Source organism: Gopherus evgoodei, chromosome 11 (genome assembly GCF_007399415.2).
Source record: "Gopherus evgoodei ecotype Sinaloan lineage chromosome 11, rGopEvg1_v1.p, whole genome shotgun sequence".
NCBI classification, from domain to species: Eukaryota; Metazoa; Chordata; order Testudines; family Testudinidae; genus Gopherus; species Gopherus evgoodei.
Window position 1 is genome coordinate 47,708,054 of NC_044332.1, and position 14,955 is coordinate 47,723,008.

At 41.6% G+C, this 14,955-nt stretch overlaps 1 protein-coding gene across 2 annotated transcripts in view; it reads left to right on the forward strand.

Annotated features, from left to right (window-relative positions):
- The first annotated feature begins 2,426 nt into the window (after window positions 1-2,426).
- Window positions 2,427-14,955, forward strand: part of RBMS1 (RNA binding motif single stranded interacting protein 1) — a 204,140-nt gene continuing 191,611 nt past the window's right edge. For both annotated transcript variants that reach the window (XM_030579894.1, XM_030579895.1), the window contains exon 1: window positions 2,427-2,764. In XM_030579894.1, coding sequence (XP_030435754.1) covers window positions 2,690-2,764 — 75 coding nt within the window. In that variant the 5' untranslated portion in view covers window positions 2,427-2,689. The remainder of the gene's footprint in view (window positions 2,765-14,955) is intronic.

The window sequence follows — 14,955 nt, forward strand, 5'->3', positions numbered from 1 at the left end:
ATAGAAGTTGATATTAATGATCACAGTAATAAAATACTCTTAGCCAGATTTGTTCTTTCAGCAGTCATAGTAACGGTGTGCATTACTTACTACTCATCTCATTGGCAGCTATCATGTATTCCCAGTAACTTGACACAACTAAGTTAGAGATTGCTGCAGTCATAACTGCTGGAACTGCATAGACCAGAAGTTCTCAAACTTTTTAATTGTGTGGATCACAATTAAGAGATTTTGTCTTCTGGATACTTCCCATTCATGAGCCTCCACATGATAGACTGCTAACATTCTTGTGGCAACTACAACAGTTGCTTAGGTAGAAAGGAATACACGACTGTTTCCCTGGTATTTCTAATTGTCTTTAGTGCAGTAAGAGTGTTATCCCTTCCATAAAAAAAAACGTTATTCACACAGTCTGCTGTTGCCTTTCTTTTCCCTCTCTTCCCCCCATCCTAATCTGCTTCTCTCTCAATAGGAAACCAGGAAAATCAACACTCTGTGATCTTTGAGCTCTCTCTGCTGACTACCAGAGATCCTTGAACCACAGTTTGGAAGACTCTGATGTATAATTGCCAAGTTGGTGAGTAGCATCAAGTATTTTGGCCATGGCCACACACTTGTCATCAGTTTCTGAAACCCTACCTGAACCAACAGGTGACCACACATTCTTGTGTGACCCTTATTCATTACAGCCTCCTTACCTCATCCACTGCACAGTCCAGATTCCATAGCCTAAACTCAGAGTCCTTGATCTGCATCTTTTCCAGAAGGCAGCTGCTTCTGTCCTGTGCTGACTTGGCTTTTTCAACTGTCTGTCCTACTACTTGTGCAATCCTAGAGCATGGAATTATTATGGCCTTGGCCCTTCTCAGCCACCTGATAGTTCCCTTTTGCCAGACTTCTCTCTGTCCATGACCTTTGTTTCTCCCGCCAGGAACGTCACCAGTTCAGGTACAAACTTAATATTAATTACCCTTCCTGAGTTCAGCCCCATTCCCTTTGAGGTTCCAGTCACGTGCTAGCCTAAAAACCAAGGCACTCCTGTTCCATCTCCCTGGATGCAGAACCTCTTTACTATAGACTCTACTAGTCTTTGAATCAGTGTGGTCCATAAAGTATAGTAAGAATTTCCTCCCACAACCAAACTTGAAAATAGACCTGTCTTTTAGTGACAGATCAGCTAATTTGCAGCATTATTATGCTGCAAACCTCAGAGCAGAAACCTAAATCTCTTCTCTAGGATTTGGTGAATATCTGCAGTCACCTATCCACTGCACAGTCCAGATTCTATCTGGGCTAGTAACAAGATTTGATGGTTGCAGTATGCAGGACTGCTCAAAAGCTGCCTTTACACTTTATGCAGGGATACTTGTGAATACTACTAAGCTTTTATACCACATCTTTCCCTTTCCTCCACATTTTTAGCTAGGTTAACCCTAATAAGCACAGCAGCTTTCATGGAGCTTGCATATATATATTTAATTAATAAACCAGTGCTCCTGGGACACAAACTATAATTTTCACAGCCTGACCAGAAGTGACATCTGTTTAGACTCTCTGAAAATTCATTAAGTGCATGTTGAAAAATGCAGCATTGGGAAGGAGGAGGATATATGCTGATCAGGGCAAAAACAATCTGAAGAAAATGTTTTTTATTACATTGTAATCTGTTTTCCTTTCCTTTCTTTCTCCAAACTAAACTTGTGAAATTCTTTTTAAAAGAAAACAAACAAACAAACAACCATGCTTATATTCCAAAGGAAAATATACAGAACTGTAGACACCATTTGTTAGGCTGGATGTCATTCTCCCCCCCACAATTTGATTACACTGGAGGATGAGTCACACCAGTTAATCTACACTTTAGGCAAATCTGGTAAATGATATACTAGGGTCCTGAGAAATTTCGCGCCGGCAACATGTCCCCCCTGCAGGTAAATGTTAAAGCTCTGCTAGTTGTTTTTTTTTCTGAACTAGATCCACTTCTGCAGTGAGGCTTGTGCCCTGCATCACTGCATTCGTGCCAGCTATCACAAGGCTCAAAGGAGATGATAAAGGAGAATCCAGCCAGCAAGGTCATGCCCAGTGTGTGTGTTGCAGTCTCCCTTCGGCAGAGTAGGAATATGGAGTCCTTCCTACCCGGGAGCGTTAACGCCGAATGAGTTTTCCAGGATTAGAACCGCTCTTGCCCTGATCCTAGATCACTTGTCGCGTCGGCTGCAACGATGCTGCAGCCTGCGCCTGGGAGCGAGCATCCTTGCCCAGCTCCTGCGGCTCCCTAATGCCAATAAGTCCTGAGCGGTTAAACTCCAGCCCACACCTCGAGCCCAGCTGGGCCTAAGCACCGCCCATTGCCCCCTTTCCCTCCCCCAGCTGCCTGGCACCGAGCGCTGCCGCGGCTGCAGTTCACACTTGGATAGATCGCTTCCAGTGCGCGGGGCCGGCGGAACCGGGCTGTGGCTGGCCAGGGACTTGAAGAAACTTGTGGTGGGGGAGGAGAGAGCGAGCGAGCCTGTGCTGGGGGCGCGCTGCGGTCTTCCCTGCTGCTGCTGGGAGGAGGGGGAGGAGGAAGGCTCGGGCTCCGCTGAGGACAAGCAGCAGCTGCAGCCAGAAAAGAAGAGGCAGGAGAGAGGCATTTGGAGCCCCCTAAAGTGCCCCCCGCCCCTGCACTGCAGGCGACATTTCCAGCTTCATGGGCAAAGTGTGGAAACAGCAGATGTACCCCCAGTACACCACCTACTACTACCCCCAGTATCTGCAGGCGAAGGTACGGTACCGCGGGGCGGCCGGGCCGGGCCGGGCGGGGACTGGCTGAATGGGGCTAACTCTAGCCCGGGGCCGGCAGGGGCTGCGGCGGGGGACGAGATCGGGTTACACACGCAGACTCAGACAGGAAAGAGCCGGCAGCCCCTTCCTGCCTCTGCCGCCGCTGCTCCTGTCCCTCCAGCCGGGGTGAGGGGGAGCGGCGCGGCGCGGGGGCTGGGCTTGCTGCAGGCTGCACAGCTGCCGTTCCCTCCTCTCCTCACCCACACTGTGCTGTCCCTCTCCGCCGCTCCCTTCCCGTCTCGTCCATCCCTCCCTCTCCTGGTGTTTCCCCCGCCCCATCCTCCTGCCAGGGAGCAGTGGCGTGTCTCCTCCTTCTGAGCCGTGTCCTCAGTACCCCTCCTTCCCCCCGGTTAAATAGAGATCAGGGCTGCGAAGGGCATTTCTGTGTCCTTGTGGGGCTTTATTCGGCCGCTCCTAGGATTTAGTGTCGCCTCCGTCCGCTGTTACACCTTCATTTTAAGCAAAAAGCTGAGCCGAAGTTTAACGCCAAGCGCCCAGCTTGCTGCTCTCCATTGTAGCTGCTTTGTAACTTTCAACTGGGAGGGACGGAGGGAGGGTGCTTTCAGCTCAGCTGCTGGATCTCAGCTGGAGATGCTTATTTCCATTTGTTAAAAAAGTGTGTTTAAATGTAAAATACTCGCTTGGCTATTTTCACCCACACATTGGTTCTGGTTGTCTGTTGGTTACACCTTCAAAAAATTTTTTTTCACAACTGCTGAACTCCTGAATTTAAAGAAAGCGTCAACATCAAACTTCTGCCTTTAATGTTGTGCCCAGTTAGCTGCCGATTGCAGATAAACGGTTGTTTAGTTGGTTTTTGTTAATTTGGGTGGATTTGAAGTCTCTCGCGGCCCTTTTTTGGAGCCTGTAAGGGTCGACAGTCCTACTGCTCTAGGAGCATCATGCTGCAAATTGGCAAATGCAGAGGTGGTTGCATCAGCTGCCTGAAACATTTAGCATAAGCCTCTTCAACCACCAATGTGTCTCCTCACAAATCACAACAGGTCATGTGTGGGTACAGTGTGTGAACTTTCTTGTGCGGGTTATAATCAGGCTTTGCTTGCTTATGAAAATATATCTGGGCTTTGTGGCCCTTGAAGAACAATCTCCTCTTAAACTGCGAACTTGATGAAATGTCTTGTTTATTATACTCCCTGTTTTAAAGTAAAATATGAATTGGAGTATTTGGCTGAAAAATAGTTTGACGATCATGAGAGAGTTTAAAAGTCAACAATGATAAGGCATTGAAATGCATTTAATTGTAGACCAAAACTGATAGGAATATTATGGTGAAAGACATTTAAATTATATTGAATTACTCCTAAATGTAAAATAATGCGGCATAGCGTGCCTAAAGAGCAGCCTGCTGTATCATTCAACACTGAGCTGGATGAATAATAAATAAATACACTCAGGTGAAAAAAACACTTTTATACTTGAACATTCACCTTAGTGATTTTTCTGTGGCATTAGTAATTTAGAAACAAAGTACATAACATTTAATATAGATAATGCAATTCTGCTTTTTTTTTTTGTTTTTGGCCTGTAAATAATTGAAGAGGGAAACTGAAGAAGATATCCTAATTACAAGTACAAGTTATTGTCGTTTATGATTCTAGAAATCTGTGAGCCTATGAAATAGCTTTAAGGACCATCTTCTAAAAGCATGCTTCCTGCATAAAGTTTTTAATATTGATTTGTGTTGCAGTCAATGACATCTTCAAAACATATATTGCAGTCTTTGCTATAAAATTACTCAGGCTGAAAACACATTACTCCTCATCTTTTTTTCAGCTGAGTGGAACCCACATCCATTTGACCTACATACACAACATCACAGATTTGGTGATTAAATCCACATTTCCTGTGTTTGAGATGTCCTGGGTTAAAAAAAAAAAAAGAAAAAGAAAATTATAGTTCCTTACAATAAATAAAAAGGTGGATAACTATATGCCTCAGCATGCATAAAAGTATGCATAATTCAGCTGATGTAAGCCAGTTTCTCTTCATAAATCTGGTCTGAAAGTGTAGAAAAATTACTTTGTCACAAAATTCAATTGCACTATTGTTTAGATCAGAAATAGACTGTCACCTAATACGTTTACATTTTCTAGTAATTTAAGTAAAATGTCTGTGGTCTTCATTAAACAACAATTGCAACTGTGCTGAACAGCATTTGCTAAAGATGTAGCATGAGGGTGAGATACTACTCTGATTAAAGGAATATATTCTCCTAAACCAGAGCTTTTTTGCTTCACATTTTGTCCAGTTCTGAATAATAATGGAATAGACACTGGTTAACAGATGAGCTGCAAATTTATAGTAGGAGATGGCTGGGACTGTTTTGAAGATGAATCTTTCCACAGAAGTATTAATTAGAAATTGCAAACATTTTTAGTGGACCTATAAGGTCAAATTTTCATATTGTAAAGGACTTTGCTTCAAAAATACATTATGCAATTAAAATGATTGTCTTTATATTTTTATTAACATCTCCTTGGCCCTTTTAATGAAATATTCAAATTATTTCAGCAGAATATACTGCTGAAATAGGGAGAAGGGAAATAGTTTGCTGTGATTCAATGACCCCTCCAGATCCAGAGGCTGAACACAGTAAAATAGATTGAGCCCATGGACTCCAAAAAATGCATAGAATAAACAATGAAAGAGAGAGTCCTAGCTTTACCATGTAAAATAAATATTTGTGGCTATTAAAAAGTTTGAAATTGTTCAAAATAGAAATTGAACATTCGGCGTCCTCTGAGGAGCAGCAGTATACGTACAATCCTATGAGTTATATGATTTGACATGTCTACTTAGTCTTTTGTACTGTGTAATAAATGTGTGTTTGTTTTTGGCAATTCCTGTATCACAGTATATGTGGTACCTCAGACATGCAATTTTTGAAGCATCATTGTAGAGAGTATCAACTCTTTGAAGTTTCTATATATCCCCGCATGTGTTACGATAAATGAGACAATTTGTTTTTCACATTTCAGTTAATTTTTTAATAAACTTTTTTATTTAACTCTTAGGTTTCTAAGAGAGAGATTCTGAACTTTCAAATAAAAAAAATTCAGCGAGTGTCTGTATTGTGGTAGTGCCCAGAGTCTTCAGTCAGGATCAAAGCACTATTGTGATAGGAGACAATCCATTTTATTATGTCAGTTGATATCACAGCAATAGGCAAATCCTGCTTACCTTACTCAAGTGAGAATTTTCACGAATACTGGTTTTACAATAAATATATATACAGTACATAGTTTTAAAAAATATATTCATATTTTGTTTTCCCTTTGTTGAATATGAAGTAGGGTTCAGGAAAATCTCAAAGGATGGTCTATCAACTAAATATCATAAGCAGATAGACAGCTTTGCTTATACTTTGCCATATTACATTCTAATTCTATTGACTGGCTTCCATTTTATACTCATGATTTGATTATACAAAATTTATTGTCTGTGCATGAAGATATTCATTTCTTTGTGCTGTTTGACAATATTTCTTTAAAGATTAATACAATCTTTATTTTTAATTTAGACAATGATTTTGTGGTAGTCTGTTTAGTTGCCAAACACTTTACAGTAAAAAAATACTATTTATATGATTAGTAAACTAAACGGTACAGTAATAAGATACAAGCTTTCATTTCTGAAAGGTTGTATCTCAGAATTAAGTTTTGTTGTAATATTTTGTAGCATACTTCAGCTGGGTGATTTAATATCAGCAAAATTAATGTTGTAGCAGCTATGAAAGGAACTAATATTTACAGAACTTGGTGGTGCAGGTTTTATCCCTATGAAGTATTACTCTAACTGTAGAGGTAGTAGCAAAGATTGTAAATTGATGCAGAAAGCAGATACAGTTCATTAGGTAAAATAAGTTATTTTACAGGCTGACAGCCAAACTTAAAAGGGGAAATTTAAATTTTACACAAGCCTCAATGGTGATGAAAGAGAGAACAGAGAATTTATTGAAATGAATGTTTACATCGCTGTTAAAACAGATATGAAATTGCCTTATGAAGTGACAAAGGATAGTCCTCACTTTGTGTGTCAAACTAAACAACATATTGCTGTAGAAGTGTCTAATGCAGTATGGTATCTTGCTAGTACAAACATCTTTGCTACTTTATTCAGAGAGCTCTAAATCTGTCATCCTTTTAAATGTACCATACGACATGGGTGAAAGTAAGATAAAAGACTTACCAGTATGGTGGCCTGGCAGGGTTGGGGGTCAGCTTCCCCCAGCCAGCCCTTCCACACTACCTGGGCTCTGGGGCAGCTGCCCCTTTTTTCCTCTCCCTCCGCCCCCGGTTGGTGGCCACTTCTTACCAGTATGCCGTACTGGCCCACTTTCAGCTCTGCCATAAGAACTGCTAAAAAGTTTGTAATGGCTTGTGATCTTATTCCTGAGCTATGCAATGAAGACATTTAAAGATAAATTAAGAAGTTTTTCACAATTGTGATGGTATGTGACCATAGTCAGGTTTTTAATCAAAACTGAATCCCATTATTCTCTAAAAAGTTTAAGTTCCGATAACTTTAACTTTTGTTTTGTGCCCGCTAATAATGTATTCACCACATTTCACTACAATAAATTATTCCTAATTCTAAGTAATTAGTCAGACATTCTACATGTATTATGATTCTGTGTAATATCTCTACATACTAAATTTGTTCTGGCAAGTTAAATGTTGCAATAATATATATAGAACTGTCTGTAGCCAGAGTAGTTTGTAAGATTTAATAGTCCTCTATCACACTGTGTGTATCAGCATTTTAAAACTTATTTTCATTTTTAATACTCTACACAGGAATAATCAACACAGAGGAGTAGAAATACCATGAGTTTTAACTTGTGAAATTTCATGCCATTCTTCCACAGAAGATAAAACTTCCTCCCACCATTTCTCAATGGGAGAAGCATGGATGTTCCTTTCTTTAACCTCTGGATTTCTCTTAAACTCAGAATCCACTGGTAGCCGGGGATCTCAGGCAGGCACATTGCTTCTACACTCTGCCTGGTCCTGTTGGCTGCATTGGCTTTTGGACAGCATGCTCTAGCAAGGGCTGTGCTTTTGTCATCGCCCACAAATGTAGCTACCCAAAGAATCCCTTCAAGGAGGTTCCAAATTATGGAAGAGAAGAAGTCTAAGTTACTACAGACTCCATCTGTGTTTGGAGGAGGAAGAATCCAGCAGAGCCATGACAGCTAGCCTACCTCCTCCAACTCTGTGGAGTCCTCACAAAGATTTATGCAGGGGGAAGAAGAAACATTCTGCAGAGGTGGCACTCTCTTTTTCCTGACTTCCCAGGCCTATGTCTGCAGGTTCAGGCTTCCCTCCACTCAAAAAATGACCCAGTTATTGCACACACACACACACACACACAACCCGCCCCTCTCTCTTCTCCCTCACTTCCTGCCCCCCCAGTATATCAGTTTGTTAAAGAGAGTGTAAGGATATATTTGTATTTGGTTTTTCAAACCAAAACATTTAGAGAGGACAACCTCTACTCTTGTCCCAGTTAAATCTCCTTTTAGCTTTATGGCTTGTTTTGGTAGCTGACTATTAACAAGAAGTTGGAATAAAGCTGTGAGGCTAGTGCAGAAGCGTAGCAATAAAGTGAGCGACTTCTTTCCAATATGTATGAAAATGAAGGCCTGAGTCATCCCAGGCATAAGATGAATTTGGCACTCTGATAGGACTATTTTAACAACTACAGACCAAACCCTGGTCCTTCTCTGTGAATCAGCTTTGCAATATACTTAAATGGGACCACAATTTGGTGCTACCAGTCTTATGGGAAGGATGCACCATTAAGCAGCAATGAGAAGAGAGATTCTCTTTTGCAAAGCTTTGAAAAATTTACCCAGTGCCTGCTCCCCAAGGCTCAGCCTATTCACGAAGCTCTAAGAGACTTCTGCCGCTAACCGCAACCCCTCCTGGGCCAGGCTTCTGTCTCCAGTCATGCCCCTTCTGCCCCATCTCACAGTGGTTGTGTAGTCGCTGCTGGTTGGTTCCAAAGACCTTCATCTCCTGCTGGCTGAATTCTGTGCCACTAATTAACGCTAGCCCCACCACATCTACATCAAGTACATCAATGAAGGATGCCCCTCCACTAAATAATTTAATCCTTAGCTGCTCTCTACCACCAAACTTTCACAAAATAAATTAATTCGTAGCAGCCCCTTTTACATAATAAATCAATTTGTGACCTCTCTCTCCACACAAGTCTGCAGATTCCTTTGCTGAGGTTGTAGGAGCCCCACACGTACAGAGCCTGCTGGTAGGGTGAATGGGGCTCATCACCACAGAATCATAGAAATATAGGATTGGGATGGACTGCAATAGGTCATCTAGTCCAGTCCTCTGCATTGAGGAAGGACTAAGTATTATCTAGACCAGTGATGGGCAATCTGCGGCCCGTCAGGGTAATCTTCTGTCAGGCCGTGATACAGTTTGTTTACATTGACCCTCCTCAGGCACGGCAGTCCACAGCTCCCAGTGGCTGCAGTTTGCTGTTCTCAGACAATGGGAGCTGTGTGAAGCAGTGGTGAGCAAGCTGATCTAGACCATCCCTGATGGGTGTTTGTCTAACCTGTTCTTAAAAACCTCCAATGATGGAGATTCTACAACCTGCGTAGGTAATTTTGTTCCACTGCTTAACTACCATCACACTTAGGAAGTTTTTCCTAATGTCTAACCTAAATCTCTCCTGCTGCACAATACTTGCATAGTGGTTGGGTCCCTGCTGGTTCCCCTGTTTCAGAGGTGGCACCATCTGAGTATGGGTGTGGCAGCTCACCAAGGGTATCCTACTCCTAATGACAATGGTGGGTGACCCTGTCAGTAACTGCAGCAGGAGCTGAAACATCCTAACTTCTGTAGCAGTGACGGCAGCCAGACCTGTTTCTGCAGATTCAGGAAGACAGCACTGCATTGTTTATCATAACATGCACAAGGCCTAGAAGCTCTTTTTTAAAAATATTATTATTATTATTATTAATGAAAGCTTAAATTCAGCAGAAGTTGATGGCTCTCACTCAGGAAAGATCCCTACTTACCCAGAGTGGAATTTCATGCCTTGCTCTTTGCCTTCTCCAATAGGGGAGGTCAATAACAACCTTTCAAATGTAATTTATATTTATATTTTTGGTACTGGTCCAGCAGGTGGTCAGCACATCTCAGGATCAGGCCCTTAAATTGTTTCTCAAAACTACTGGGAACTTAAGCATACTTAAATAAAGAGAGAAAAGGAAATAAATTTTTGAAGGGTTCATATTGCCATAATAAACAGGTTTTTCATAGCTTTCAAGCTTGCCATGGCAGAGAGCATAAAAATTACTACGATATTGACTTGACTTTATAATAGTATTATATTAAATCATTTTTCCATAAGAACTGTAAAAAATGGATTAGTGGCAGTCTTAGACTCCATATATAACTAATCAAATAGTGTCAAATCCATATCTGCTCCTCTCTCTTCTGGTTTTTAGCTGAAACAACATTCTTTTCTGCTTTCACAGTCATGAAGATATAAGATTGTCTACCTCCACAAATGTGAATGGGATAGAAAGCTATGATTTGATGCACATTTTCCCAAATACCTTCTTAGTAGAAACAAAGTGTGTCTTTCCTTTTAATAACCAGGATATATATGTATGGAAGAATTTTAGAATAATATACCAATTGTTGTAGCAGGTTTGCAAATCATATTACAGAATAACATATGATCAATAGGAATCCTCATTCTATCAGCACAACATATGGTATGGTTATAATTTAGGGCTCTGTCTGCCTCTACCTAACTTTGAGAGTCTCCTGGGTGAAATCAGTGGAGCAGAGGTCTCCAATTCAGGCAGTTGTAACAACAGAATTAACCATTTCCCCCCCAAAAATAGAAAGATTAGAGAATAAATTTCCCTTGGAACACTGGTAATTTTTTAAAACCTAATCTAGGATTTCTGTTTCATTTCACCAATGTATAGGAAGCAATCTCTTATTAGACCAATAATGTGTGGAGTGAAACTATAGATTTTAGAATGGTAGTTCTCTGCTCCTTTCTAGGAAAACGTTCAGAAAATCCCTCAACTATAATCTTGACAGTTCCATTGATTCTTTTAAATTACCCCGTCATTTGTGAACAGAAAATCCCTCAACTATAATCTTGACAGTTCCATTGATTCTTTTAAATTACCCCGTCATTTGTGAATAGTGTCTGGTCTTTTAGATATCCACAAATCCAGATTCTGTGGTGAAGCCACTGACTTTGCCTATGGTAGGAGACCACTATCTTTGCTGCCCCTCTTCTTCAATTAAAAACTCCTTTTCCTGGGCCAGTGGGTTTTTATTCTTTCATAAGTCTGATGATAGCAACTACAGTACACATCACTAAGTTCAGTAAGAGAAGCAATACCCACTCTGCTAAAATTGCTTTGAAAATGTTTTAAAGCACAAGAATTGGGGGGGAAAAACCATTTTATTTTTTTGAAGCAATATTTATATACAGCGCCTGACTGTAGAATCCTTATTCACACTGTTAGGCACTTACCTTTGACTTCAGTGTGACTGTGTGCATAAGCAGAAACTGCACAATTTGGCCCTGTGTGTTGCATGCTATCATGTATTATTTTAGTCAGATAAGTACTGTGGAATTATATTGAATCCTGTTACACAATCCATGGCTACACAATCTAACTTTACAATATTAGGGTGCATTCTACCTGGAATTGAAGTAGAAGGAACTATTCTCTGAAAGTCATTGGGGGATAGAGGATTTTATACCTGGTAAGGCACTGTCAGTGTAAGACACGGTATTCTTATCAGTCCAGTCATGGGAACATGAAAGAATGAGCTCCATGGTTCAATAGGCTATGGTTTAAGATTGATGTCTGTACAGTACCGTTTTCTACTGAAAGATGTGTCCCCTCAATTCAGTGTTTTCAGAATAATCTCGCAAACATCTTTTGATGATGAATTTATTGAGTATAAATAAAGTGCCCTGTATGTGGTAAAAAATGAAAGACCAAACATGACCCTTTGTTTAAGGGGTTGGCCTCTCTTTCTCTGGTTATTGAGGAGTTGGAGCCAGCCTCTTTCTCCCTATTCAGTGAAGGATGCTTCCATATGAGAAATATATGAAATGAATGTGCCAGTCTAGTTAGGTTTCATGGTACCCTTTTCTCTACTGGAGGTTTGAAATGCGAATAGAGAAAATTAATTATCTATAAGGTCAAATAGACTGTACAGAAGCATGTTTCCTGAACATGGAGAACAGACACAACCATGAAGTAAGATGGCATTCTTAATTCTGAAGATGAAAATCATTATGAACAACTGTTAGAGTGCTAGGAAACCTGGTGAGCAGCACAGGAATGGGCTGAGGTAACATGGATTCCCTGGAGAGAATCAATATCGAGGTCTTTGTACTTTTTGCAAGATTGTGAAAATGACACCAACTTTAAGTCCTGTTTTCTCTGATGGGGAAGTGGGGTTAGGGGTTGCTTTAGGAAGTGGGGTTAGGGCCAGGATAGGAATAATCATCAGTTGGAGGTGCCCCCTGATCTGAGAAGCTTTGTGGTAAACAATCCCAGCTTAATTAAGTTTCGATACAACAGAAATCTGCCTGACTGAGATGCAGTGACAGGCCTGTTTTCAGAGAAGATTGAAATCAATATGGCATCGAGAACACTGTGGCTTCTGTTTTAATAGAGGCTAAACAAAGTCACAAGCAGGTAACAGACAGAAATATAATTTTGGGTTAGTTGGATATAAACTGGTGAAATACTTTCTTTAACTATGGACTTGTCTGGCCATGATACCCGTATTAATGGTGATATGATTAGTTACCAAAGGTTACTGTTCAGTTTTAACAGGGCCCTTTAATCTATTTTTAGTGAAATTATTATGTTATATTGCATGCATAGTAGTCTTTTGAAAATAATTTTTGGCCAGGCCTGAGCATATGACAAAAATAAAAATCTATTCAAATTCATCCAGCACCCTACATTCTGCTACAGCATAGTCTGTATATTAGACTACATGCAAAAGGCTACATGTTTTATCTACATGCAAAGTTGTGGCAGTTTAACTAAAAGTGTGGTTGATTTATAATGAAATTAATTAAAGTGGTGCAACAAGCTGTGTGGACACTCTTAAACTGATATAAACTTGGCTAATATAACTTTATGCTGATTAGGAACAGGTTTAAGCTAAATTGAAATAAGCTGCTCTTAAAGTGAAATAAGAGTGTCCATACAGGATTTTGCATTGGTATAAAGAAATTTGGTTTAAAAACTGGTTTAAGTTAAATCAGTGCAACTTCAAGGCCTATAACAGAAAGAAAGGGAGAAATACAGACTCAGTTACAAACATATCAAAAGCATTATACCTAAAGTAGGAACTTACAGCCATATTTTGCCCTTTTTCATCAAACCCTATTGATGTTAATGGGACTTGAGTGAACTGAAGGCAAAATCCTTATCCTCTGAAAAAGATTTGGAGGTTGTGGTGGATAATCAACTGAATACGAGTTCCCAGTGTGACACTGTGGCTATGTCTACACTATGGGATAATTTCGAATTAACATAAACCGGTTTTATAAAACAGATATTATAAAGTCGATTGCATGCGGCCACACTAGGAACATTAATTCGGTGGTGTGCATCCATGGTCCGAGGCTAGCATCGATTTCTGGAGCGTTGCACTGTGGGTAGCTATTCCGTAGCTATCCCATAGTTATGCAGTCTCCCCTGCCCCTTGGAATTCTGGGTTGAGATCCCAGTGCCTGATGGGGCAAAAATCATTGTCGCAGGTGGTTCTGGGTACAGCCTCACCCCTCCCTTCATGAAAGCAGCAGACAACCATTTCGCGCCTTTTTTCCTGGGTGAACTGAGCAAATGCCATAGCACAGCAAGCATGGACTCTGCTCAGATCAATAGCGCAATCGTGGACATTGTAAACACCTCGTGCATTCTCATGCTGTCTATGGTGAACCATGAACTGCAAAGGCAGGTTAGGAGGCGGCAGCTACGGCAGCGCGGCGACGAGAGTGATGAGGACATGGACACTGAATTCTCCCTAACTGCGGGCCCCTGCGCTTTGGAGCTCCTGCTGGTAATGGGGGAGGTTCTACCCATTGAACGCCGATTTTGGGCCCGGGAAACAAGCACAGACTGGTGGGACCACATAGTTTACAGGTGTGGGACGATTCGCAGTGGCTGCGAAACTTTCGCATGCGTAAGAGCACTTTCTTTGAACTTTGTAACTTGATTTCCACTGCCCTGAAACGCCATAATACCAAGATGAGAGCAGCCCTCACAGTGGAGAAGCGAGTGGCAATAGCCCTCTGGAAGCTTGCAACACCAGACAGCTACTGGTCAGTTGGGAATCAATTTGGAGTCGGAAAATCTACTCTGGGGGCTGCTGTGATGCAAGTAGCCAAAGCAATCATTAAGCTGCTGCTACGAAAGGTTGTGACTCTGGGAAATGTGCAGGTCATAGTGGATGGCTTTGCTGCAATGGGATTCCCTAACTGTGGGGGGGCGATAGATGGAACCCATATCCCTATTTTGGCACCGGAGCACCAGGGCACCCGGTACATAAACCGCAAGGGGTACTTTTCAATGGTGCTGCAAGCACTGGTGGATCACAAGGGACGTTTCACCAACATCCACATGGGATGGCCAGGAAGGGTTCATGATGCTCGCGTCTTCAGAAGCACTACTCTGTTTAAACGGCTGCAGCAAGAGTCTTACTTCCCAGACCAGAAAATAATAGTTGGGGATGTTGAAATGCCTGTCGTTATCCTGGGTGACCCAGCCTACCCCTTGATGCCATGGCTTATGAAGCCATACACAGGCAACCTGCACAGTGGTCAGGAGCTGTTCAACTACAGGCTGAGCAAGTGCAGGATGGTAGTAGAATGTGTATTTGGCCATTTAAAGGCTCACTGGTGCACATTACTGACTCGCTCAGACCTCAGCCAAACCAATGTCCCCTTTGTTATTGCTGCTTGCTGCGTGCTCCACAATCTCTGTGAGAGTTAGGGGGAGACCTTTATGGCGGGGTGGGAGGCTGAGGCAAATCACCTGGCCACTGATTATGCGCAGCCAGACACTAGGGCGAT